Source organism: Trichechus manatus, unplaced genomic scaffold (assembly GCF_000243295.1).
Source record: "Trichechus manatus latirostris isolate Lorelei unplaced genomic scaffold, TriManLat1.0 scaffold00004, whole genome shotgun sequence".
Taxonomy (NCBI): Eukaryota; Metazoa; Chordata; class Mammalia; order Sirenia; family Trichechidae; genus Trichechus; species Trichechus manatus.
Window position 1 is genome coordinate 1,858,786 of NW_004443940.1, and position 27,338 is coordinate 1,886,123.

At 38.8% G+C, this 27,338-nt stretch overlaps 1 protein-coding gene across 6 annotated transcripts in view; it reads right to left on the bottom strand.

The window, feature by feature from the left end:
• Window positions 1-27,338, bottom strand: part of CTNNA2 (catenin alpha 2) — a 1,267,087-nt gene that overhangs the window by 836,643 nt on the left and 403,106 nt on the right. For all 6 annotated transcript variants that reach the window (XM_004369147.1, XM_004369146.1, XM_012555844.1 and 3 more), the window contains 2 exons: window positions 21,397-21,516; window positions 17,847-18,113 (listed from right to left, as the gene is read on the bottom strand). In XM_004369147.1, coding sequence (XP_004369204.1) covers window positions 17,847-18,113; window positions 21,397-21,516 — 387 coding nt within the window. The remainder of the gene's footprint in view (window positions 1-17,846; window positions 18,114-21,396; window positions 21,517-27,338) is intronic.

Below are 27,338 nucleotides of genomic sequence, written 5' to 3' on the forward strand. Positions count from 1 at the left end.
AATAAAATATTAAAAAAAAAAAAAAAAAGAAAGAAATCTTGAGACTTAATATCCTTAATTTTTAACCAAAGTGGCGCATTTAAATCATTTTTCCAAACAGAAATAAATCAAGGGGGAAAAAAGGTGTTTTTTTTTTTTTTTTTTAAGTAGAAAGAGATAATAGAAGATCATCCATTTCTCAGCAGCACCACAGACGACATTTTTTTAGTATTTACTCTGACAGTCACTGCAAAGTTTGTGGATGATTTTATGTCATTCTTACAACAAAACTAGAAGGCTGCATTAGCCCTGTGTTACACATGGGGAAATGAAAGGTTAGGGACCCCCCCTGAAGCACTGAGAAAGGCTGGAGCCAAATGAAGGCAGTCCCGCATAAAAGCCACACAGGGAATGGTGAGCTCCTCTGAGGTCATGCCCCTAAAAACCACCCCATCTATTTGCAATGAGTTTGAACTCTGGAAAGAAGTTTGAACTCCCTTGTGTAAGCAGAGCATAAGGGAGGCCTGGAAGCCTCTGATTTTTAGAAAGATAACTCTAGGGTCTACGTGAGAAAATGGGAGGGAGGAGGACGGACAAGTGAAAGGGGACCACGTAATATACCATTTTGTCATGGTGAGAATGAAAACCTGACATTCGACTACTGAAAACATATTTATTAGCTACCTATCATGCGTAAGGAGTCCCTGGGCATGAAAATGGCTAACATGCTCGGCTGCTAATCAAGAGGTTGAAGGTTCAAGTCTACCTAGAGGTATCTCAGAAGAAAGGCCTGGCAATCTACTTCCAAAAAGTCAGCCATTGAAAACCCTATGGAACACAGTTCTACTCTGACTCACATGGGGGTGCACCATGTATCAGAATCAATGGACACAAAGGCAAATGGTTATCATATATAACAGTGGAGACTGCAATGGACTTTCCAGTCAAGGACTTTATAGCCTCATTAACGAACAAGACTTGTAACTACAATTATAATAAATACAGGGGACAGGTAAGGTGCCTTGATAATTTACTTTCAAAATTTCAGTGTGAGAAGGAACTTTTTCTGTTAGCAATTACAGCATTCAAAAAATAAAACAGGAACCCCTTCCCCAATAACTCCCCCCAAATAATGTCCTGCAAAGGTACACATCCACCTGCCAGGGATACTTGAGTGGGGACTTCCAATCTAATGGTAGGTGACACTGGAGAGCCTCAAATACCTTTACCAAGTGTGAAGTTCTACTGGGCCTACAGAGGGAAGAAAAAAAGGATCGTAGTAAATTAGCTACAGAAATGCAGGGATTATGCAGCTCTCTTGCTCTTTCTTTTCACCAGGGATAAAACACATAGTGCCACATCTTTAAAATGTGATGAGTTCCCATTGTTTACACTGACCTAATGGGAAATCACTTTCCATTTCTAAACAATGTCTCTTAAATAGAGGTTTATAAAATACATAAGACAATCTTCAATACTTTATCACATTCCACCAGGAACCAACTTAATTCTATTTCACATTTTTCTGCACCACAGTTGAGACCATGTGAGTATGGATTAATCAAATTTAGGCTAAAACCAAACCAAATCCATTGCCATGGAGTCGATTCTGACCCAATAGTGATTACTTTATTTAAACATCTAGTTGAAGGGGCATAAAGTTTCATTCTGGTTGCTTCAAACGATCTACTAACATCATTATTTGGAGAGATTTGGGTGCATGTAGAGGCTTCCATTAAATTAATTCTCTGAACTAGGCAAAACCAGTGAACTTATAGGCATGCTAGCGTCAACATTTTTATAAATCTGGAATTCTTTCTGGACAAAGAATTCTGGAGAAACACTTAGGAAAAGATTCTCTGCTATTTGTGTGTGTGTGTAAAATAAAGTTGATTTCATTCATTATAAAAAAAAGAATTAAGGAATGTGTGTTTCAGTTTAATAGGGAAAAAGAGAACATGTGTGCAAACATGCTCCAATGCCAAAGCAAATTGGGTAAAATACTAACAATACGTGAATTTAGGTAAAGGGCATGTAGGTGATCTTTCTAATATTTTTTATAATTGTAATATTTCTGAAAACGTTTTATTTTTTCAAATAAAAATATTTAAAAAAATAAAGAATGTTAATGAGAGGAAATCTGCAAAATAAGAAAAATAGAAAAAGAATATTCATAATCTCCACAACCCAAAGAAAAATCATAAATATTTTGGTGCTCTGGTATATATATAAATGTATGTATAATAAAATTATACATACTATTTTTAATCATTAAGATAATAATGAAGCACAAAAATAATAGGAAATCATTCAGATTTGTTGGGTGTTTTCATTAGAAATTTGTTTCTTCATATGTACCTACTGCCAGAATAAGTAAGGTGCCACAATTTTCTTAGGTGCTGAAATGTTTAATAAGTCTGCCTTTGCCTTGTGACACCTTTGGTTTATTTTGCAGCTCCCTATTTCAAAAGTGATCCTGGTATGTGGGCCTGAGAGAATCTGGAAATTTAAAAAGAGCATGTATCCACCAGCAAAAGGGCTGGCATACTCCAGGGGTTGGTGGCAGATCAGGTATGTGATCTTTTCCACCCTAAGAGATCTTCCTTCACTTCAGATCTCCACAAATGTCATCTCTCTTTAAACCCATGACAGGCCTCTGTAAATAAAAATGTTCTGTGGAAAAACTTTTTTTCTGATCGGTGATGTTTCCATGCTTAAGCACCGTGCCAAACACAAGTATGTGCTATGAAATGTAGAATTTAAAAATTACTAGATCATCTATTCCAAATCAAATATTCCACATAGTGACATGGATCTCCAGTTCACCACCTGAGAAGACTGAAGCATGTACTTGTTTTCAGGCAAAGAACATCCTTAACTTCAGGACAAATCTAGTCAGATTTGCTAGGCATGGAAATTATCTTAGGGGTCGCTGCAGTTCAGACCTCCCAACCATAAATTCATTTGGATCCTCAATAATATATATTTTCCTTGGGAGAAATAAAGTTATCAAATGTACTAAGGAAGACAAAAGGAAAAGAAATAATAGACAGAAGGGAAGAGCTGAGCCTCTTATATTCATACAGACAAACTATATACACGTAGTTCGTAATTGTAAAGGATTATGTTGTAACTTTTTAAACAGATGGCAAAACTGAGAGAAAAAAAGAGAAAGAAAATGATACTAAGTTGGTCGTCAGTGTTCAGAATAAGCTTAAGAAGGGTGTCCAAGGTTATAGAAGATTGCAGTAATATATTTTGAAACAGGTGCACCTATAATATGGCTCTGGTTGTTCCACAGGATCTGCTAAAGCAGGGACCTGGGAAGCAAGCAGGGTCCGCTGCAGAATTTCTTCATCGCACAGGCTTAAGGGAGACAATCTGTTTGGAAGTGAGGCAGGACCTGCCTTGGTTGCATAGCAAACACATCTTTTACTTAGATTGAGTGATTATTTTTAAGATTTGTAGGGGACTGATAGAGATTGTGAGGAAATAACATCCCCTAAACCTTTTATTGGCAAGGCCACTGAAACTGAAAGGCTGTATTCTTACCTTCTCTCTAACCAGGGGTGTGCAGGGGGTGCGGACCGTACCAGGTGAGGCTGTCCATAGGGGGTGACATCAAAATCATTGTCTATAAAATTTTTGTGCAGTGTTTCAGCAGAAACTTATTAATTTTTATAAAAATATCCTTGTAGTTAGTTATAACAACAAAAAATAACCTTTCATATGCCCAGCTTACAGGTATCAATAAACCTACAAGGCTAAAAAGCTCTATGCTGATTTACTTTCTGCATCTTCTAATGTGCTCCAGTCAGTGCTGCCATTATTACTCAATTACAAAGACGCTTTGAATCATGTGTTTTTGTCTGCATGTGCTACAAGCATGCCTGTTGTTTTCGTTGCTGCCAGTGTTTGTACAGTCACTGATTTTGTCAAATTTTCTGATGTTTTAGCTACAATATTGAGGTAATTATTCAGGAACCTGTACATGAACAAAAGGCAGTCGTTCAAAAAGAACAAGGGGATACTGCGTGGCTTAAAGTCAGGATAGCTATACATCAGGGTTGTATCCTTTTACCTTACTTATTCAGTCTGTATGCTAACCCATAGATGAAGAAGAACAGGGCATCAGGATTGGAGGAAGACTCATTAACAACCTGTGTTATGCAGATGACACAACCTTGCTTGCTGAAAGTAAAGAGAACTTGAAGTATTTACTGAAGAAGGTCAAAGGCTACGGCCTTCAGTATGGATTGTGCCTCAATATAGAGAAAACAAAAATCCTCACAACTGGACCAATATGCAACATCATGATAAATGGAGAAAACATTGAAGTTGTCAAGAATTTCATGTGACCTGGATCCACAATCAAGGCCCATGGAAGTAGCAGTGAATAAATCAAACGACATATTGCTTTGGGCAAATCTGAAGTGTTGAAAAGCAAGGATGTCACTTTGAGGACTAAGGTGTGCCTGATCCATGCCATGGTATTTTCAATCACCTCATATGCATGTGAAAGCTGGACAATGAATAAGGAAGACCGAAGGAGAATTGACGACTTTAAATCATGACACTGGTGACGAATATTGAACATACCATGGACTGCCAGAAGAATGAATAAATATATCTTGGAAGAAGTACAGCCAGAATGCTCCTTAGAAGTAAGGATGGTGAGATTTTGTCTCACATACTTTGGACATGCTATCGGGGGGACCAGTCCCTGGAGAAGAACATCATGCTTTGTAAGGTAGAGGGTCAGCGAAAAAGAGAAAGACCCTCAATGAGATGGTTTGACACAGTGGCTGCAACAATGGGCACAATCGTAACAGTAATTGTGAGGGTGGAGCAAGACTGCGCAGTGTTTTGTTTTGTTGTACATGGGGTCGTTATGAGTCAGAACCGCCTCAACAGCATCTAACAACAACAACAGCGTGGGGGGGGGGGCAGTGGTGAGACCATGAGTTACCACACTGGCTGACACCAACTCTAGCGACGCCACTGACTCTGACAATAATTATTCATGCGATCTTGAGTAAAGTGTTTGAGCTCTCTGGAAATCAGTTTCTGCATTTGTAAACTGTGTTATTTGGACCAAATGGCTACGAGGGATCTTTTAGTGTTAGTGATCATAATTCTCTGAGCCATCCTGGTATTAGAAACTCCCTCTGACTTGCAGGCAGATGGTCTGATCTAGGGAATAAGGGTCTCTCCTCATTCCAGAACATAAGGAAGTCCCACACCACATGACAACCGAACATCTTAATCCTGAACATTTTTAAGAGAATCTAAGAGATGGAAAAGCTGAAAATCAATGTAATGTAGGATTTACCACTATGTCATTTCACTCCATTTTCTTTTTCCTTTTCTTTCAAACAAGCATAAAAGCTTGCTGATTAACTGTGCTGAAAAGACACCATTATGGCAGAATATGTTGTTGGAAAAAAAAAGTAATGATAACTTTCACTCTGTACGTCTACTCCTTTCTGCCAGTTGCCCCTCTTCTTCAAGGGGTACTATGAGCAATCTTCAAAGACCTCAAACCAGAATAAACCTGACATTTAATGTAAACTAAAGGTAGCTTTCTGGAGCAGTGCTAGTTCAGTGGTATAATTCTCGCCTTCCTTGTGGGAGACCCGGGTTGTATTTGCGGCCAAAGCACCCCATGCACAGCCACCACCCATCTGTCAGTGCAGGCTTATGTGTTGCCATGATGCTGAACAGATTTTATGGAGCTTCCAGACTAAGATAGACTAGGAAAGAAGACCTGGCAACCTACTCTGAAAATCAGCCAGTGAAAACCCTACGGATCACAACAGTCCAATCCCAACTAATCTTAGAGACGGTGTAGAACCAGGCAGTGTTTTGTTCCATTGCGCGTGGCGTTGCCATTAGTCGGAATTGTTCTCGTTGTTAAAAGAACAACAGCTAACGTAGCATCTCACCTCATTAGAGCTGGTATGGAAATAAGAATTCCCTAATAAGTCCATGGAAAAGCTTACATTCTTAATGTTACCACTAAATCCTCACTTTAAGAGGATTTAAGAATCATCCTTGCACCAGTGGTAATTCATCGGTGCTTGGGATTCCCCCGTCATATAGAATTGCCTGTCTCTCAAGATTGCTTTATGCTTTGATCAGATCTTCTTGGGAGTCTGTTGTGCATCTGTGGATATGGCCTTGGGGTAGCAGATGGCATTATTCCATCTATAGCTATTATCAAGCATTAACAACTTTTCAATCAGGAGCTTTTCCCTAAGGCTTTTCTAGAGAATAATTTCAATATTGAATTTACAGGGAAGGTACTCCAGCTGACACCTCTATTAACAGCGCTAGGAGAAAAAGCTAACTAGCATTTATGAGAGTCTACCATGTTCTAAAAATGTCCGTAGATGGTACAAATGGTTTATGCTTGACCTAAAGCTTGGCAGTTCAAACTCACCCAGCAGTAGCATAGAAGATAGGTCTGGTGAACCTCTTCCATAAAGACTTCAGGCCAGAAAACCCTATGGAGAAGTTCTACTCTGTAACGCGTGGGGTCACCAAGAGTCAGAATCAACTTGACAGCAACCAACAACAACAGCAAACATGTGTTATGAAAAACCACCACACAAAATTATCATCACAATCCTGAGGAGTAAGTATTATTACCCCATTTCATAGCTGAAGAAGCAGAGGTGTAGAGGGAAGAGTAACATGCTAGGATTGAAACACTAGTTTGTTTCATTTGCCACACTATGCCATCTAATTGTCCACCGGGTGGCCCCAACAGTTAAGCGCTAGACTACTCACCAAAAGCTTGCTGGCTCAAACTCACCCAGAGGCCCCTCTGTAGACAGGCCTCGTGATCTTCTTCCAAAAGGTCACAGCCTTGAAAACCCTATGGAGCACAGCTCTACTCTGCACACACGGGGTGGCCATGAGTCAAATCCATGGCAAATACAAACAACAACACAGTCCTGTTGTTGTCTAGTATACCTAGTGTGGCCAAGAAGACAAGCACTGGACTCAGTTATGCGCTCAGATAGCTTGGTTTCTTGCCAAGTTTATGGCCACGTGTGCATCAGTGTGCAACCATTTCCCTGTAGCTATATTGTTCAATGAATTCAGGCCATCAGAACAAAAGAGCATATCAAAGAATATTTGGGGAACTGAGCAATGAGACTTAAGAGGTTATGGTTAAAATTCCAGAATATGCTGCTGGAGAAGAAGTTCAGGAAGTATGTTAAGAAATTTGACTGAAGATAAATACAAATTAGTATTTTTAGGGGGATGGGCAGGAGTTGTTATTTGTACGTGTGTGTCGATGAGTGTGAGTGTGTATGTGTTTTCTTCAGCAGTAACCACTGAATCAAATTGTGTCTTAGAACACTTAACTTACTACCTAGTACATGCCCAGTACTGCACCATGGGAAGCACATAAGAAGGAGAAGCTAATCCTGGAGGGATAAGTAATGTCCACTAATATAAAAAATCATGAAAGAAAGTAAGACTAAAGAGTTAAACATTTTAAATAAAACACACATTTCATCAGTAATAGCTCACAAGATAAAAGGAGTTATTTGGTTTCCAAATTTTAACGTATGACTCATAAATAAATGATCGAAATTATACTTGCCATCACATGTTTAGACAGTTTAGAACACCATAATCAATCACGTCAGTATTCACTGTTAAATTTAGTACTAATTATTTGAAATAAAGGTGAATTCATACTCAAAGAATCTGTCAAATAGTCTCAAAAAATTATTCTAATTGGAAATATATATACAGATTCTTATATTTCCCACTGTTAAAGGAATAAAATGAGATCTGAAATATAATAAGATTGATTAAACATTGATAGGGAGGCAAACAAGGATTTGAATTGCAATTTTCAAAAATAGTATTTCAAATCACATTCTCTTATTTGCCCAATGTTTTTTTTTAGCTCCATATTCAATGATTGAAATGTAGAAGAGAAAATTAAATTGTTTTGGGCTATTGCCTTGGAGCAATTATAAAATACACAATAGAAAGGTAAATGATACTATCAGGAAATATTCCTGGGTTTATAACATCTTAGAACGTTAAAGTCATTTGGAAGAAAAAAAAAAAAAGATATGGGAGGTGTCAATTCTCCAGAATAAGATTTCTGGATAATAAATGATGATAGTGGATACATAGGTCTGGAAAGGGATGTATGTGGCTCAGGAAGCAGGGAAGGATATGTTGTCCCAGATGTTGGCTGACCTGGCCCCATACCTTGCCAGAAGAACACCCTCAGCTCTCCACCCTTCCTTGCTCTTCTCTTCCTACAAACCCATCTGCATCTGCATCTGTTTTTACCACTTTCTCAGGGCTACAAACACCTGTAAAAAAGATCAATGGGATTTTCATTGTATAGCATTAGTGCACAAACGGACACCATAAGCACTCTAAAAACTCTCTGAAGGCAGACCACACACTGTCTGTATTTACATTCCTTGATTGTGGACCCTTAGTATGTAGTTAAATGACGCTATATGTTTGCAGGTATATAAGAGCCCACTGGCGTGTTTGTCAATGTTCACTTTGGCCACCAGATGTCAGTGTATGATAAAGAATTCTGTAACATTAGCGCTTGTTTCGAGCTAGAAAGCATTAAAAGGCTATTTGTTGTTGTTAGCTGTCCTGGAGTCAGGTTCCTCCCCAACCCCCACCCCCCGCAAAAAAACCCAAACCCGTTGCCATCAAGTCGATTCCAACTTACAGCAACCCTATAGGACAGAGCAGAACTGCCCCACAGAGTTTCCAAGGATTCAAACTGCCAACCTTTTAGTCGGCAGACATAGATAGCTCTTAACCACTATGCCACCACGGTTTCCAGAGCCGACCCAGATGAGTTCAATTTGCCAGTGTAAAAAGAGCAGCTAAATTCAGAGGCACTCTATGGGGGAAGATACAGTGAACAGCTGAAAACTGCTGGGCCCAACTAACCCCCCGTTACTGATACAGCTTACCAGTTGGGAAAATCTGTCTCCAATTTTTAAAAAGTGTATCTAAAAGGTTTATTGTTGTTGTTGTTGTTTTAAATTAAGTCAAATGAGCATGCTAAGTACATAGCAGTGGCTCAATTAAGCATACAATAAATGAGAGAATTTCTATATGTTGTAGAATTTGGTTTATGGATGTTTAAAATATATGGTATCTGCATAAATTACTAGGTATTTAATAGTTATACTGGTGGGTATGTATGTGAATTAAGAGCCACAAAAAACATCAATGCAAGAGAGTTATAGCATGAAAAAAAAAATCAAATTTCTCACAAAGGACTGAAAGTTCTCAAGATTTCACAATTAGAATTATAAAAATGTTTGGTCGTGTGGACTGACTAAAGCTAACTCCATAACGCATTACCTGTTTCAATATATAACTAGAGAAAGTACAGCCCTCAAGTCCTGGTGATTCTACTCCCTTGATGTGGTTCATCTGGTGTACTTCTTCCCCTTCTTACTTCAGCAACACACTTCAGACACTCATCATTCTACCCTCATCAGTCGCCCTGCCTGCCTACTTGCTTTGCCGCATTCAAACTCATCTCCACCCTGCAGCCAGAGCGATCTTTAGAAACACAAACTTAACTGGGCCATTAGTCTGCTTAGATCTGCCAGCAGCTTCCTAACGGCTTCAAAATGAAGCCAAGTCCCTTGAAAGGCCTACAAGGCTCTCCAGGATCTGCCTCACCCCCCGCCTCTGGGCTTTAGAACTGAATACTGTATGCACTCTCTACATATCCAACATCTGTATGCAGTGATGTTCTTTCTGCCTGAGAAACACTCTCATTCACACTTTATCAGGTTAATTATCACACTTTATCAAGTTAATTACTACTTATCCTTTATACTTGGCTCAAGCACCACTCTCCTCCAGGAATTCTATGATTTCACCACCCTCCACAATCCACTCCCACCTCCCTGGGACTGAGTTAAGTGCATACTACTACCCAGACTCACCTTGGAAGAAAAGCATCAATAAAATATTGTTAAATTAAAAAAAAAAGAAAGGCCTGATGACCTACTTCTGAAAGATCAGCCACTGAAAACCTTACGGATCACAGTTCTACTCTGACACAAATGGGGTCGCCATGAGTCCGAGTCGACTCAATGGCAATTGTTTTTGTTTTTGTTTTATATATATGTAAATATATACCACAGAATGTATGCAGTGCAGTAACTAAAGCTGTTTATTAGGCATTTCCTCCATTACACATTGCGCTCCTTCATTTTTATAACCTTGCCTGGCACACAGTAAGCTCTCAAAGAATGATCTTAAGCTATCCTGTGGCTAAACTTTTTTCTAAGAGATATAAAACCCAAGGCCTGCTGAAGTTCTCTGAATAACCCAGAGTCACTGCGGTGCCATGGATCCCTTCTGTGTGGCCTTTCTAGCCATGGTCTTGTAACTCTCACCCAAGTGATTGAGCAGAACTGTGCAGATACTGTAATCGTGGTCCACCAAGGGGATTGGTTTGTTTTGCCATCCCACTGGGCTTGAAATGAGCCACCCCAGAGGCAGGAAAGAAAGGAGAATCCCACCACCACCAAGGAAAAACAGCCAAGAGCCAGCACATCCTTTGGACCTGGAATCCCTGCGCTGAGAAGCTCCTGGAAGCAGGAGACCGAAAAAGAGCCAGCTATAACCCTAAAGACGGTGAGAAGCAGTGGCAGGAAAGACCTAGCAGCAGAGACCTGGCAGCAAGGGATGGTGCAGTGGGCTTCCCAGCCCATGGAGAGAGAAAGCTGAGTGCCTTTGGGCAGAGGCCTAGGGCCAGGGAGAGGCGTTCCTGCAAGCACAGCTGAGAAGAGGCTGTCCTGATGGAAGAACTGTATCATGAGTGTTCCTGAGCCTGAATTGTAACTTGTTACTTCCCTAATAAGCCCCATAATCATGAGTATGGTCTGTGAGTTCTGTCTGGCTGTTGCAATAAATTATTGAACCCAGCAGAGAAGGAGAGAGTGTGTGGGAGGGACAGTTGGTGTCAGAATTGGTAAAGACAGCGGAGAGAGGAGGCATGTCTGACCTCTGCCTCATAGGAATCAGCCTTGGGCTGTTGATCTTGATTCTCCTCCCCGCTTGTGAAGTTAGAAGAGGTCAGACACCACCCCCATGCTGTTTTTACAGTCACACATACTTAGGTATCTGCCGAGCTTGGAATAGTAGCCAGACACCTGAATCCAAGTCCTGGACTTTTTCCAATATCCCAGACTGCTTCCAACCCACAATTAAACGGGAACCATTTTATAAACATATAAAACCCAAAACCAAACCTGTCGGTATTGAGCCAATTCAGACTCATAGTGACCCTATAGCACAGAGCAGAACTGCCCCACAGGGTTTCCAAGGCTGTAACCTTTACAGAAGCTGACTGCCACATCTTTCTCCTTCAGAGCAGCTGGTAGGTTTGAACCTCCAACCTTTCGGTTAGCAGCTGAGCACTTAACCATTGCACCAGCAGGGCTCCTTCCATAAACATACACCAGAGATAATTATTAAGAAGTATTAATAAAAGTATTAAAGAAAAACAGAAAGAGAAAATTAACTGTACGCATGCCAGCCATTCAACAACAACAAAAAATTGGCATGATTAGATAGGCAGAAATTTCCTGAGTTTGCCTGTTCCATCTTTTTAGTAGCTGAACTAGGAATCTGCGATTGCTTTCCCAAAGTTAAATGGTTCTGGATTTGCTTACTGGCTTTCTTTTGTATGCATTTGGTCTCCATCTTGCGAATTGGTTTAGAATACTTTTGCTACATCCTGCATTTTCCTCACCTTTGTGTTCACAGCATTTTTATAAGGCCCTCCCCTCTCCTCTCTCCAACTCCATTTTAATGCAATCTAAGATACAAGAAACTTACAATCTTCTTAACCAAACATGGTGGTGCCCAGGTGTCTGTAGTCTGAATGACTTTATGGAATGCCAAGGAAATGAGGCTGGATATAGGCCTGCTTGATAAATCACTATATCAATGGCCACAGCAAGAGGAAAGATTAGAACAGAGAAGATACTATGTGAAAATCTGCTTCTCCAAGAAGGCATTCCTCCTTCCCCAATGTTGCAGAGACCACAGGTCAATAAACCCTTCAAGAGTCCCTGTGCCAGCCAGAACTCCCTTAAGGGACCAGAGCTTCTCAGGGAGCATCAATCTGGTCCTAGTAACTAGAAGAAGAAATAACTTATCACACTATTCAAAAAGTCTAAGAGTGATATTTGGAATGGGGGCACAAAAAGAAAATGCTGGCTTTTTCAGACTTCTAAAGTTATGCATTTGAGCCTATGACTTAATTTATCCATATAGCACTCCAGTTCCCCATTGGAACTGTATTCCATCCCCAGATCCCCAAACCCCAGTCTCAGGTTATTAATACTCTCAGATGTCCAGAAACCTCTTCTGTATACCCTAGACATGCATTGGGATCCTGCTGCGAAATGACAACTGAACTCCTGCTGCTAAACCTCATCCACTGGACTGGAGCTCCTGGGATATCTGTGTGCATCTGAGAAAAGCTCACAGTTGGGATAAGCTTTGGAGAGTGACCACTGGAGCATGGAACTTCTCACCGCAAGACGATTCACTCATCACTGCAGTTAGCCCAGATCTCTCCATCTTGCCAGTCCTAATCTCTTTCTGTTATCCCCAGCCTGTATTGCAGAGGTCCCATTACGCCTTATACTCACATTCTGACGTTTCCATCCACTGAATACCAGATCAACAAGAGGCTTACAGGAGTCCCTGGGTGATGCAAATGGTTTATGCATTTGACTGCTAAATGAACCGTTGAACAGTAACTGGTTTTACTGGTTTAAGAGACAATCAGATCAGAAATAGAATAAAAAAAGAATAACAAAGTAAAAATATATTTAGGGAGAAAACCTAAGAAGGAGAGGTATGAAAAATTAGGAAGTTAAGAAAAACAGGAAGAGTAGCTTATGTAGAGTTGATACGTCACGGAGACATTTCGGCTCATTGTGGCTGAGAGCAGATTGTCTTATTTTTCAAATGTAGATATTTAAATCTTCCAAGTGATAACAGAGGTAATACAAAGAGGAAGAATGGTAAATACTATTAAATGTCCATCCCCTTCCAGCTGAGAACTAGAAAGTAAAAGCACATGGATTTCATGAGCAAGAGGTCCCTGGAGACCTCAGGCAGAGGGTCACAGAGGAGGAACAGGAGCAGAAATTAGATGACAAAGCTGAGATAGGAAAGAGCAGAGCCAAGAAACAGAAGCAAAGACTAGAATCTACTTCTTTAAAAAGCTCTGTTACAAAAAGAAAAGAGAGTGAAAATCTGAGAATACGGTAAATATGGCGGCCTAATGCTTCACTATTAGTATTAGGTTCTAGAATGTTGTTCTGTGTTGTTGAGTCCATTCCAACTCACAGCGACCCTATAGAGCAGAACAGAATGGCCCCACAGGGTTTCCGAGGAGCGGCTGGTGGATTTGAACTGCCAAACCTTTTGGTTTGCAGCCATATCTCTTAACCACTACACCATCAGGTTGTAGAATGGGAATACATTTTCCGTAGACGGAAGAATGGAACAAGTGGAGGATCAACTGAATGTGCAAGAAAAAGAAAATTACTACTTAAGCAAATTCCCAGGGCAAGTAAGACAAGAAGAAAACAAAGGCAGATGAAAGCTTAAAAGAGGAATGAGAGGTAATTTTTATTGTTTGATATTAAAAAACCAAAAGGAAATAGCTATAGAATTTAAAGATAGGATCACGAATGGTGTCAATTTGAATTTTTCAAATACCTTAATCTACAAAAGAAGTCTGCAAAATAAAAAGATTTCAAAACAAGACACTCTCTTCTCTTTAATGAAATTAAAAAAAAAAAAAAAATCTGTAGGAACACCTTTGAAGTTTCCTCTCTCCTCCTACTCTTAAAAGTTTTCTGGCAGTTAAAATCGACTTTATAATATGATTTACTTCTGAAAAGTCCTTACTTTTCTTTTTTTTTTTGTCTTCTCAGTATTCCTTAGGAGATAGTTTCACTACATATAATTACCACCTCAAGCTACCACATTTTAAACAGAGGCTGATTTTTCCATTGATTTGCAATCATTTTCCTTTTTGCATTTGTATCATTAGAGACTCTCTTGACAGTTTCAAGTTTTTAAAATACTTTTTTTCACCATTCTTCTGCTTCACAAATCACTGCATCATGTAGGCAAGAGAATAGTGCCAGAAAATAGGTCATCAAGCACTGAGTCACAATTATAACTACCCCTATAAAAATCAAACCTATAATTTAGATAAGTGAATATAAAAATACTCATCTTTTACTTAGGCACCCTAATGGCACAATGGTTAAGCGCTCAGCTGCTAACTGAAAGGTTGGTGGTTGGAACCCACCAGCCACTCCTTGGGAGAAGGATATGGCAGTCTGCTTCCATAAAGATTTACAGCTTTGGAAACCCTGTGAGGCAGTTCTACTCTGTCCTATAGGGTCACTATGTGTCGGAATCGACTTGAAGGTAGCAGGTATGGTTTTGGGAATCTTTACCTTATCCTTAATCAACTATTAAACTCTAAGCGATTTCTACACCTTATCCTCCATAAAACTGGTTTGGACACACTCATAACTGTGAATATGAAATAAGTTTCAAATTCAACTTCAGGCATATTATCTACGCTGACTATAAAAATATATTTTGTATGTTTATGGTTCCTTTCACTTCAGAATCTCAAAGACATTGTGCTTATTTAAATATTAATTATACTGGCAAGCCACTAAACTAAGCAACAGGAAGAGATGTTGCCAGAAGAGTAAATCACAGAAGTCTGAGTGAGTTTTTCACGCAATGTACCATTAATGCATCTAATGTCTGAGAAGAGCATTTATTGCTCAAGACATATGTCTATGAATTCTAAATCATTTTTAATTGAATATGCCCAGAAAATAAAAAAAAAAAAAAAAATTATTCATCCTGTAACTGTAGAAAAGGAATTTATAATTCTGTTATAAAGTTTAAAAAAAGATATTCTTTAATGACAGAATTTTAACTATTATTAAGGACTGTGTATGCATCCTTATGTCAGAAAAGATGGAAAGCCTATAACTGGTTAATTACCATATATGTTGTAATATTCAATAATATTCTACTAACATTACTACTTTTGAGAAAATAGCTAAGTTAAATTGCACTTACTAAATAACAATTTTTAGAAAATCACATCAAATGGAACTACTGTATCTTTGAAATTTCTACTTCAGACAGCTTCACATGTTGATTCTTTTCAACTTCTGAAAAATAAAATTTTAAACATTAGATAATACTTCTTTCAATTTATAAAGTTTGAGAACGGATATATACGTGTATATGTATGCACATATATATATATGTACATATATATAATAAAATATTACTTCGTTTATATATTGGGCTTTGTTAAAAAGATTATATTTTATAAAAACACTTTTGACAGTTATATTCATGTGTTCATCTCCCAAAGCCTTATTTGTCCAGCATGAGAAGATATGATGATAGTAGAAGAAAAGTGCCAAGGTTAACATGTTGACATACTTCGCTAATAGGTTCTCCTTACATGGCCTTAAGTTTGATTTTATGAATCCAAAGCCTTTTGTAACACTATAGTGATGCCTCAGCTGTTAAATTCACAGGGACAGAAGCTCCTTCTGATGAAAATGGCCTAGATGCAGACTGGGAAGCTGGAGTCATCGTACTCTTGGGCAGAAGGTGGCAGCAGCGGAAAGGTCTGGACTGTCATTCCAGGGAGTTATCCATATGCTATAGTTCTGCTCTATTATTGTTTCTTCATTTATGTCTTATTTTTTACTACTCTGACTATAAAATAAATTATAATTATTAGAATGCAATTGTCTCAAAATTTAACTAAATAATATATCATTTTTTAACTAATTTTAAAAAGCACCTTTTCATATAAACGTTTGCATTTGAGATGGTTTTCTAATTTTCTATTCTGTTTAATTGATGAGTCATTTTTTGTTCTAATGCACTTTTAGAATTAATGTGGCATTATACTGTGTTAGTCTCTGAGTGTATAACACGCTCATTTACTTTTCCTTGAGATATGGTCTGACGCATTCTGTATTCCAGAAAAATCTTTATCATCACTCTGTCAAGTTCCAAAAGAAACCTCTCAGAATAATTGTCTGAATATAATAAAAATTGACAGGGTTAATATTAACAGTTTCCCTATCCAGGATCATAATACCACTTATCAAAGAGTAAAACTTGTCCCTGTACAGAGTTACATAATTTCTTTTTTTAGGTCTTCTACATTTATGTTAGATTTATTTGTAACAAATATAAAGACATAAAATAATGTTAAACAATGAAATAAAGCCGGTAAATTATTTTTATTTTCTTTCGTGAATGGGATCCTTTTTCCCATAATTCTAATTTCTTCTTAGATATAGAAATCTAGTGACTTTCGTATGTTTAGTTTATAATTATTAACCTTACTGACTCTTTTATTAGTTCTAAAAGATTTCGTTGTCTCCTGAAATTTTGTGAATATAGTTATGCATTATTAAGCCCTAATTTCTGTGGTAAGTGCTTTAAATTTATCATCACATTGAATCTTTATAAAAAAACTTAGGAAATAATACATGGTCTGAGTTCGAGATATATATTTTTCAACTAAAAATATAGGGAAGGATGTCAGAGCCCTATGAAAACTGTGAAGAACTATCTGAATATAATGTGTTATAATTATTCCTCAATTACATAATGCATATTCACACCTTTGAAAATCAATGCTTTGCTCCTGATACTCTTTTTGTAGCATCCAGACAGTCATCTCCTGCCAAAAATGCAATCAAAATATCTGAAAGCAAGCTCATCATCTTTCTCCATGGCCATTAAGTAGCCTATTTTTAATTCTATGAATTCCTGTAGCTTTGTGTTTTATCAGTTAAATGGTGTTTAGTACATTCCAGGTGCCTCCCCTCCCCTCAGGAAAATATAACCCTTGAAAGGAGATACAAATTATTTATCAGTCTGTGCAGCCCTCACAGTAACCAACACATGTAAGCTCTCAGTGAGCAGAGGATGGCCTCAGCTGAATTCAGACTTCTCACAGGTGGGCCCATATCCTGTCACAGGTGAGGTGACAGCTGTCATCCTGGGGTGCTGATGACGTCCCTCTCACTTACTTTGATGTCCAGACTATAATCTAGGCACAGCAAGCTATCCTCCTACTCCTTGCCTCCACCTTTTGCTTAGTAGTTGAGCACTTTAACCACTGCACCACCATGGCTCCTATGGGGACAAAACCCCACAACTAGCAGTGCAGAATGTGGATCACTCATTCATTATCCCTGGGATGAGCAGAGGCGCCACCTGCTGAGGCCTCTGCCCTGTATCACCCAGAGAGGCCTCTCCAAGAAAGGAAGATGTGATCCTATGCAGTACCAGAGGGCAAGGAGTCTGTTTGTCACTGATTTAAATGAAGAAATTGAGGACAGTTCCTAACCGAGACAAAACAGAGGGGCAACCTACACCTACGCTGCCCATATGATTCATTCCTTTAATAATAAAGATGTTCATCCAAATGATGAACAATGGAAAGTTAACATACGCAAGGTTTCTACTTGGATAGGGTAAGACTCTCTTGAACATAACTGTTAGTTCCTTTAAAGACAAGTAAACTAGGATCTGCCAATATTTTGGTCTACTAATAACCAAAACACATTGTGTAGTCCATCTTATTATCAAAGGCCTCCAAGAAGGGAAAAAAAATACACAAAACAAAAATATTCAATGTACCCTATCATGCTGGCCTTTCACTATCCCAGTACAGTTCTGTTCACTGCAAACATATGCCACTTTGTGTACATCACCCAGATACTTACATCAAACTCATTCAGAGCCGCAGCCAGCTCACCAATGCCCGTGTGGCCTTTGGCTTCATCAGTGGGCGAGGTAGCTTGAGCAGCATTGGAGATGCCAGCAATGGCTTCCTGGACTTGTTTGAACACATAATCTCGGTTGGCTCTTGTGGCAGCCACATCTGGGTGGCGGAGAAACGCTTGGGAGGCCGTGTACAGCATGGTGGCATTCTTCTTGAGAGCACCTCGAGCAGCTGCCATCTCATCCCGACAGTGAGGGTCTTTCAGCTCCTGTAGGAATAAAACACAAAACCTATCACATGCATGAAATTTCCCATGGAGGCATCTGTAGTAGAACTTAGAATCACAGTCTCTTAGAACCAGATTGAATTCCAGCAACCATCTACTCCCATTTGTGCTCCCTCTGGCTGCCAGGACTCTGCATATACTGTTCTTTCTATGTGAAACATCTGAGCTTCCCTCTTCCCCCCTACCTTTCCACTCGACAGTGAGCCACTTATCTGGCATGTCATCCTAGATCCCACTCTCCACCCAACCCCTGAAGCTAAGTTCTGTCCCTTCTATCTGCTCCCACAACATGCTATTCTTCTTCTATCATTAATATCGATCACATTTTAATGTATGTACTTATTTATATGTGTCTCCCTCCAATATTGTATTCTTATGAGAACAGGGATCTCTATCTATCTTGCTCATTGGTGGATCTTTAGTCGCAAGCACAGTGGCTGGCACATAATTGTTGTTAGGAGCCATCAAGTCGCTTCTAAGTCATAGTGATCTTATGTACAACATAACAAAACACTGTTCAGCCCTCTGTCATCCTCACAATCATTGCTATGTTTGAGCCCATCATTGCAGCCATTGTGTCAATCCATCTTATTGAGGGTCTTCCTCTTTTTCAATGATGCTCTACTTTACCAAGTATGATGTTCTTCAGGGACTGGTCCCTCCTGATAACATGTCCAAAGCACATGAGGCAAAGTCTCACCATCCTCGCTTCCAAGGAGCATTCTGGCTGTATTTCTTCTAAGATAGACTTTTTCATGCTTCTGGCAGTCCATGGTATATTCAAAATTCTTCGCCAGAACCATACTTCAAAGGCATCGATTCTTCTTTGGTCTTCCTTTTTCCTTTCCTAGCCTTTTCATGCATATGAGGCAATTGAAAACACCATGGCTTAGGTTAGGTGCGCCGTAGTCCTCAGAGTGACATCTTTGTTTTTCAACACTTTAAAGAGGTCCTTTGCAGCAGATTTGCCCAAATACAATACATCACTTGATTTCTTGACTGCTGCTTCCATGGGCATTGATTGTGGATCTAAGTAAAATGAAATCCTTAACAACTTCAATCTTTTCTTTGTTTAGCAAGGTGTTGTTTATTGGTTCCACTGTGAGGATTTTTGTTTTCTTTATGTTGAGGTGTACTCCATACTGAAGACTGTGGTCTTTGATCTTCATCAGTAACTGCTTCAAGTCCTCTTCACTTTCATCAAGCAAGGCTGTGTCATCTGCATATCAAAGGTTGTTAATGAGTGTTCTTCCAATCCTGAGGCCCCATTCTTCTTCATACAGTTCAGCTTCTCAGATTATTTGCTCACCTTACAGACTGAATAAATTTGGTGAAAGGATATAACCCTGACACACACATTCGCTGACTTTAAACCACACAGTGTCCCCTTTTTCTGATCTAATGAATGCCTCTTGATCTATGTACAGGTTCCACACAAGCACAATTATGTGTTCTGGAATTCCCATTCTTCGCAATGTTATTCACAATTTGTTATGATCCACACAGTTGAATACCTCTGCATAGTCAATAAAACACAGGTAAACATCTTTCTGGTATTCTCTGCTTTTAGCCAACATCCATCTGACATCAACAATGATATCCCTTGTTCCATGCCCTCTTCTGAATCCAACTTGAATTTCTGGCAGTTCCCTACCAATGTACTGCTGCAATAGTTTTTGAATTATCTTCAGCAAAGTTTTACTTACCTGTAGTATTAATAATATTGTTCAATATTGAGTGCTTACAATAGGCACTCAATATACATTGCTGAATGAATTCAGAAACTGAGGTTCCAACAAAGTAAGTGGCTTGCCTGGATTACAGAGCTAGTTATCAGCAGACAGAAAATCTAGACTTTAGTCTCCTGATGTTCTGCTTGCCTCCATACTCAATTACAATTACAAACATGGGAAACCAAACACTTGTTTTTTGCTTAACCTGTCAATGCCACTCCATTATCATTTTCAAAATACGGTTTAATAGAAATTAAAATATATATATATAAAAAGCTACCTCTAATGGGAGCTTAATCATTGAGTTTAGGGAATAAAAAATAATAGGTCAAAGATGATTTACTTTCTCAGTTTGGGATAACAAACTAATACCAACTGGAGTCTCTTCATTTTCAGTTCTGAAGAGTATTGTTAAAAAATGTTTGCATCGTTTTTGGAGATGTTGAAGGCAGCATTATGCTCTGAGAGCCCTGTAGGATTATCAGCTGAGTATCTCTGGGAGAATCTGTGTCCAGGTTTAAGACATCAGTAAAGCATCTTTGGACCACTGGGGTTCTATTCCTATTTGTTCATTTGGTACAAGATAGATGGATGATCTGACAGCAATGAATTACACCTTCTCACTGGTGGGTCAAAGTGATTCTAAGACAAGCACAGTATATTTCCACTCTAGGATTGTCAAGATGCCTCGACAATAAGTAATAAACAACTAAACCATCTATTTGTTAAATAGAATTTTCCTGTTGGTCATAGGGAACCTTAGAAAAAGTTGCTAGGAAATGACCAAAATGACAAAGATTTCTGGGAACAGTCAAAAGGTTGGATGAAAGAGATTTTAACCAAGACTTCCACACTTGCAGATTTTTTTTTTCTTTGTTCCCCTAGGGAGAAAGAATGAGAACACATATCTCATGAACAAAATTCTAATGGCACCTAATGAACAAATAGAGCTGGCTAACATTGAGAGTGCTACCTCTAGGCAGAAGAGTAGGTGGAGAAGATCCTATCCAGGTCCCCTGCCCTCATCAGATGGACTCACATTGACTTGGTCACTTATTCTTTCTCTCCCATCCCCCTGCTTTCCCTTTCATTTTGTTAATAGTTTGTACTTCTATTTCATAAAAGTTTCACTGCACGTGCTGTGCATCGTAGTGTGCATATGTGCGGTGGTATCCACGGGGCTAGGCAATAGAAAGTGATGGCCAAAGGTGTCACTCAGAGAGTGACCACAGCACCCACACCACAGTGAGATACTTGATTTGGGTGCTGTTCTCACAGTGGACAGAAAGTTAGTGTGGTCAGGCTGGCAAGGTGGTTCCCAGTGAACCTGGTGGCCTGTGACCTACTCTAAGTAAGCACGAGGCACAGAGTAGCCTGAGGCTACTGGGCCAGTTAGGAAGTGGTAACAGAACTGGTCCAGTTAGGAAGAAGTCTTTACACTCACAAGTTGACCAGTTGTTCAGGTCTACAAAGCTACAAAGTTATTTGTACTTCAGCATTGTCTACTCTAGAATTTCATAAATCTTTCCTACCTGTTGTCTCCTTGCCGCTACATAGTTAAGTTTCACCATCTCTTTTCCAAACTCTTTAAAGCGATTTGCAAGGTCTTGCTCATTTGTAGCATTTTTGACAGCTTCTAAGGCTTCCTCCACCTGAAGTGATAAAAAAAAAAAAATTATAAATGAATGAAATTTAAATATTATTAAACATATTGGGAATGTCAATTCATAAAAAAAAACAAAATTAATATGTATTAACATTTAAATGGCATATTAAGAAGAAAATATCCCTAACAATCATTTATCTTCAGATATTTGTTCAAATACTTGTTCAAAGATTACAGATATTTAGAATATAAAAAATAGCAACTGTTGAACTCTTAGAGCAAATAAAATCATATATTCATTGTATTTTACTGAGTTATGATTTCATTAAAAACATAGGCTTCTAATTTCAAATGGAAATATAAGGGAAATATATTTAACAAAAAGAAATTGGAGTTTTAAAACAAATGCTGGAAATGTTCACAGGAGGAAGTAGGACAAAATCAAAAGTAGAAGTGGTTCATAAACAAAAACTCTGGAGAAACTTTTTTTTTATTGTGCTTAGATGAAGGTTTACAGAGCAAATTAGCTTCTCATCAAACAATTAATACACATTTTTTTTGTGACATTGGCTGCCAACCCCACAATTTGTCAACATTCTCCCCTTCTTGACCTTGCGTTCCCCATCACCAGCTTGCCTGTTACCTCTTGCTTTCTCGTCCTTGCCTCTGGGTTGGTGTACCCATTTAGTCTCTCTCTCTCTCTCTTTTTTTTAATTGTGTTTTAGATGAAAGTTTACAGAACAACTAGTTTCTCATTAAACAATTAGTACACATGTTGCTTTGTGACATTGGTTGCCAAGCCCAAGACATGTCAACACTTTCCATTCTCGACCTTGGGTTCCCTATTACCAGCTTTCCTGTCCCCTCCTGCCTTCTAGTTCTTGTCCCTGGGCTGGTGTGCCCCTTTAGTCTCATTTTGTTTTATGGGTCTGTCTAATCTTTGGCTAAAGGTTGAACCTGAGGAGTGACTTCATTACTGAGCTAAAAGGGTGTCCAGGAGCCATACTCTCAGTGTTTCTCCAGTCTGTCAGGCCCGTAAGTCTGTTCCTTTTTTGTGAGTTAGAATTTTGTTATACATTTTTCGCCAGCTCTGTTGGGGACCCTCTACTGTGATCTCTGTCAGAGCAGTCCATGGTGGTAGCTGGAGACTCTCCAGTTGTGCTGGACTCAGTTTGGTGGAGGCTGTGGTAGTTGTGGTCCATTAGCCCTTCAGACTAATTTTTCCCTTGTGTCTTTGGTTTTCTTCATTCTCCCTTACTCCAGATGGGGTGGGACCAGTGGAGTATCTTACATGGCCACTCACAGGCTTTTCAGACCCCAGATGCTATTCACCAAAGTAGAATGTAGAACATTTTCTTTATAAACTATGTTATGCCAATTGAACTAGATGACCCCTGAGACCATGGTTCTCAGCCCTTAGCCTAGTAATCTGGTCCTTCAGGGAGTTTGGATGTGCCTATGAAGCTTCCATGACCTGAAGTAACTTCTGAGCTACAGAAAGTTTGGGACAGTTTGAATTTCAATCCCCCAATCCTTTTGGCAATGCCTCCAAATCTGGCACTAAAGATACTGTAATTCTAAACTGAGTTTATTCCTTACCATTCAATGGAAAGAGGAAATACTGAGCTTCTACAAGCATGTGGATTTGAAATATTGCTGCCATTGAAGGTGGCATCAACTGGGAATGGAGTGGGAATGGACAGAATGACAGCAAGCATGCTGCCCTAATGAGGTGCCATGCTTCTAAATTCCTGCAAAATGTTTCATTAACTTTTCCAGCATGGCCATGGACTTGAATTATTAATTCACCAAGACATTCTTTATAAATGATGTAAGAATATGAGCAGTATTAAAGTCTCCTCCTCTCCAAAATCATCTTATCCTTAATATGGCATGATGAATTTCTACAGTTAGTAAGCTTTTAACACCTTAATACCTGTCTACTCAATTAAAGTTAAAATTATGACATTGTAGTGATTAAGTCATTGTCAGGTAGCATTCATTGTAGAAATAATTTTATCAGCTAAAATAGCCAAGAATGCAGACCTGAGTGAATAAGGTACACGACAGATATTTTCAAAATCAAAACTTCTTAACCATGAAGGGAGCCTGGAAAAAGGCCCTTAACTAGCACAAGCACCTGAGTGGGGCAGTGTAAAAAGAGAGAAGGCAGCTTTTAAATCATAATGAGAAATGCAGAGAATACATGAGACCTGATGCAAAATTTGGATTGGCTCTTGTAGTTTGGGTCAAATCAAATAACAATATACAGACAACTGTTTGACTGTACAAAAATATATACAATGACTAAAATATCTGGAAAAGGCTATATAGATTAACCCAGTTCTGAGCTATACAGATTCCCCTTTGTTTAAGATTGACACAATGACAAAGGAGGTTAATACACCTTCTTCTTCAAGTTTCACTGAGTGAAGGAAGAGAATAGTATATATAAGCCAGTGGGAATGGATAGCATCAAACTTTTTACCCCATATATAATTCCATTCAGTTTATTAGTAGGCTAATGCATTTAGAAAGGAAAGAGTTACAGTTGACAAGGGAAGTTACTTAAAATGGGAGGGTGCTCAATCTAGACTCCACATAAAATTAAGTTTACATTCTCATCTTCTATGGAGATTCTGCATGTTTTATCTTCCAAATTTTATATACATATATATATATATATACACACACATATATAGTGATGATTTTATTCCTCAATGTTAGTCATTTCCAATTCTTATCCAAACTTTTATAATACTCAATGCAAAGAAGGAAATATAGTTGAAAAAGGGATTGCTGTGTATTTGGATCCTTTTCAGGCATTCAAGCCAAATTATATTTTATGAGATGAACTAGCCCATTTAAAACATTTTTGTAGTTGAACGAGAATCTCATACCTCAAATCTTCAAAACAACAAATCAGTGATGTCTCACTTTCTAACAGATTTATAATCTTAACGTGGCTATCACCAGCCTCACCAAGAAGACAACTCTTGGCAGTTAATTTGTTCCTGCTGCTTATGTGAGTTGTAAGTCTTTTCTCAGGACATAAAAACTGGTTCCAGGAAGGAACGAAATAATTATTTCACAGGGAGCTAAATTCTGGATTTGTCTTTTCATAGCTATAAAACAGGATGCTTACCAGTTGTTAATCAGACCAATTTGGTATATTTATTATGTTGTGTTACACAATTTATTTTTCCATTGGTTTTCTCCAAAGATTCCAGACATCAGTTTGAATTCATACTTCTATTTCAATGAAGCTCTTTTGAAGAGAAACACCATTGATGGGTTCTGTCTGTGTAAAGGTAGACTTAGCTGTATTCAGAGTTTTAATCTAGAAGGATCTGAGATCACCTAGTCAAAAGTTCTCATGTAGAATCAGGCTCAGATCTCGCCAAGTTCACACAGAAATGGAAGAAATGAGACCAAAGTCTGGATTCTGGATATATACAATGCTATTAGATAGAAGATTGATAGAAAAATAGATGATAGATGGAAAAGATGATAGATAGAGAGACAGAAAGTTAGACAGACAGATAGACAGATAGAAAGTTAGACAGACAGATAGATAGATAGCATGTTGAAGGGGTGTGGATAAGAAAAAAGAGAAGAAGGGTAGTGTCCAGCTTCTTTTGACAAGTCAAAATTAATATAAAAAATCCGATTTTTATTTTTAAGCAGGGCCAATGATCTTTCTGGATGGCTAGGAAAAGCAAATTGACTCTTATGCACCGAACAAATGGTTTGCCTTCAAACCCTTACTAGCCATTCATGTGCTCAGGGCATCAGTTGAGCAAAGAACATTTCTCATACCGAAGAAGAGCTGGGAGCACTTTATGCAAAATACACCTGCCTGGGCCCTACCACAAATGGATATTTCATTATATATGGGAAAGGCTATGGGGTCAGACTGGTCTAGATTTGAACCCCAGCTCTGTCACTTGTTAGCTCTGTCATCTGGAACAAGTCATTTAACCTCTCCCACCCACAGTGTCTTCATCAATAAAATGATAATAGTCTACACACTACACAAGGCTGTTATGAGAATTAAACAAGGTGAGAAGTATAAAATACCAATGCTTAACATAGGGCTTGTCACAAATTGTGAACTCCTTAAATAGAGTTATTGACCTCTTACGTAGTATCTGTCTTGGTGGGGGGATCTCTAAGTAATTTTGAGAAGGAAGGGCTTCATCTTATTTTCCCCATGTCTGCAGATGACAGGAGGCCTGGGAGGGGTGGAAGGAATGCTGCAGAGAGCAAACGGGCAGCAGATGATGGCGAAGGAGGGTTGTGGTAACCGCAGAGCCCTTCCATAAGGGTGTGGTTTGGAAGACCCCATGTCCTGGATTGGGAAAGGGTTTCCAGTAACCTGCCATAAAGGGACTCCTCAAGGCAGCTAGCATAACATCCCCCATTAAAAATGCCCTCACCGTCTTGGGCAGCGCCTGGGAGACAGCTGTTCTCCTCCCTCAGACCAGGCTGAGGGGTTATGAAGACCAAAGTAGGAAACCTTTGCTGAGTCAGATATCACTGCCCTTAGTATTTAAGGCAATTACAGCTGGAAAAAACTGAAAAGTCTAGAAAAGACATTGAAATTTGTTCCCTTTGAGTGGATTTAGATACCATTTCCAGGGCTTGTCACTTAGAGCTCTTAAAATTCTGATCTTTTGACAGAGCATGCCTGTCTGCAGCTATTATTTAGTTACAGCTATGTCACATTGTTTCAGACAGTCTCTAAATCAGTCTCTATTTTTTCTGGTTGAAACTGCTCTAATTTAGTTTGATATAAAACAGTGGCCCAAGAATTCATTTATTCATCAAATATTTATTCAATACCTACTATGAGCTAGACAGGCATTATAGGAACAGGGATAGTATTGAACTGAGGATCCAGGTTCTTCCCCTCCTGGCGTGTGAGATCTGGTATCTCTGTCAACATTTCAGCCCATAACCAGTCCTGTAAATCACTGTTGAAATGATCATCATTTTTGTTTGGACATACTGACGTCATTTCCAGGTCCGTCTGATGATCTTTTTTATTGGATTTTAAATGAGACTATATAATAAGCCATATTTAATTCTCTTTTTAGGGTCTGGTTTCACAGTTAAATTAAAAATATCATATCATAAAGAGGAGTGGACCAAGTGAATAAATGAATGACCATACCATTGGTGCCTCAGCACTATCATACTCTATCATTCTGTCTCCTAATGAGAAGCTGACCTTCTTGATTAAACGCTCTCTTTCCTTGATAAGCCGGCCTTTTTGATTAAATGTTCTCTCTCCTTGATAAGATGGCCTTCTTGACTAAATTTTCTCTTTCCTTATTAACACATGAATACATGATTTCATCAGAAAGCAAGAACGATTAAATGTTAGGGTCCTTTATTCTTAAAGTTCCATGTTTTATAAAGTGCATAAATAATGTAATTTATGATCTATATCCAAAGTTATTTTCAGTTTGTGCAAGAATAATGAAAGTAGCCAGTATCATCAGGTGCTTACTGTGTACTAGGCATTGTTCTAAATTTTTTAAAATTAATCTAATTAATCCCAAAAAGCAGCTCTTTGGAGTGAGTAGTCTCCTTATTCCCACTTTACAGATGTGGAGACTGAGATCAGAGAAGTTATATAGCTTGCCAGAGGTCGTATAGATAGTAAGTGAGGGAGCTTGGATTTCAACCCAGGTAGTTCGGCTTGGAAGAAGTACAGCCATAATGCTCCTTAGAAGCAAGGATGGCAAGACTTCGTCTCACATACGTTGGACATGTTATCAGGAGGGACCAGTCCCTGGAGAAGGACATCATGCTTGGTAAAGTAGAGGGTCAGCGAAAAAGAGGAAGACCCTCAATGAGATG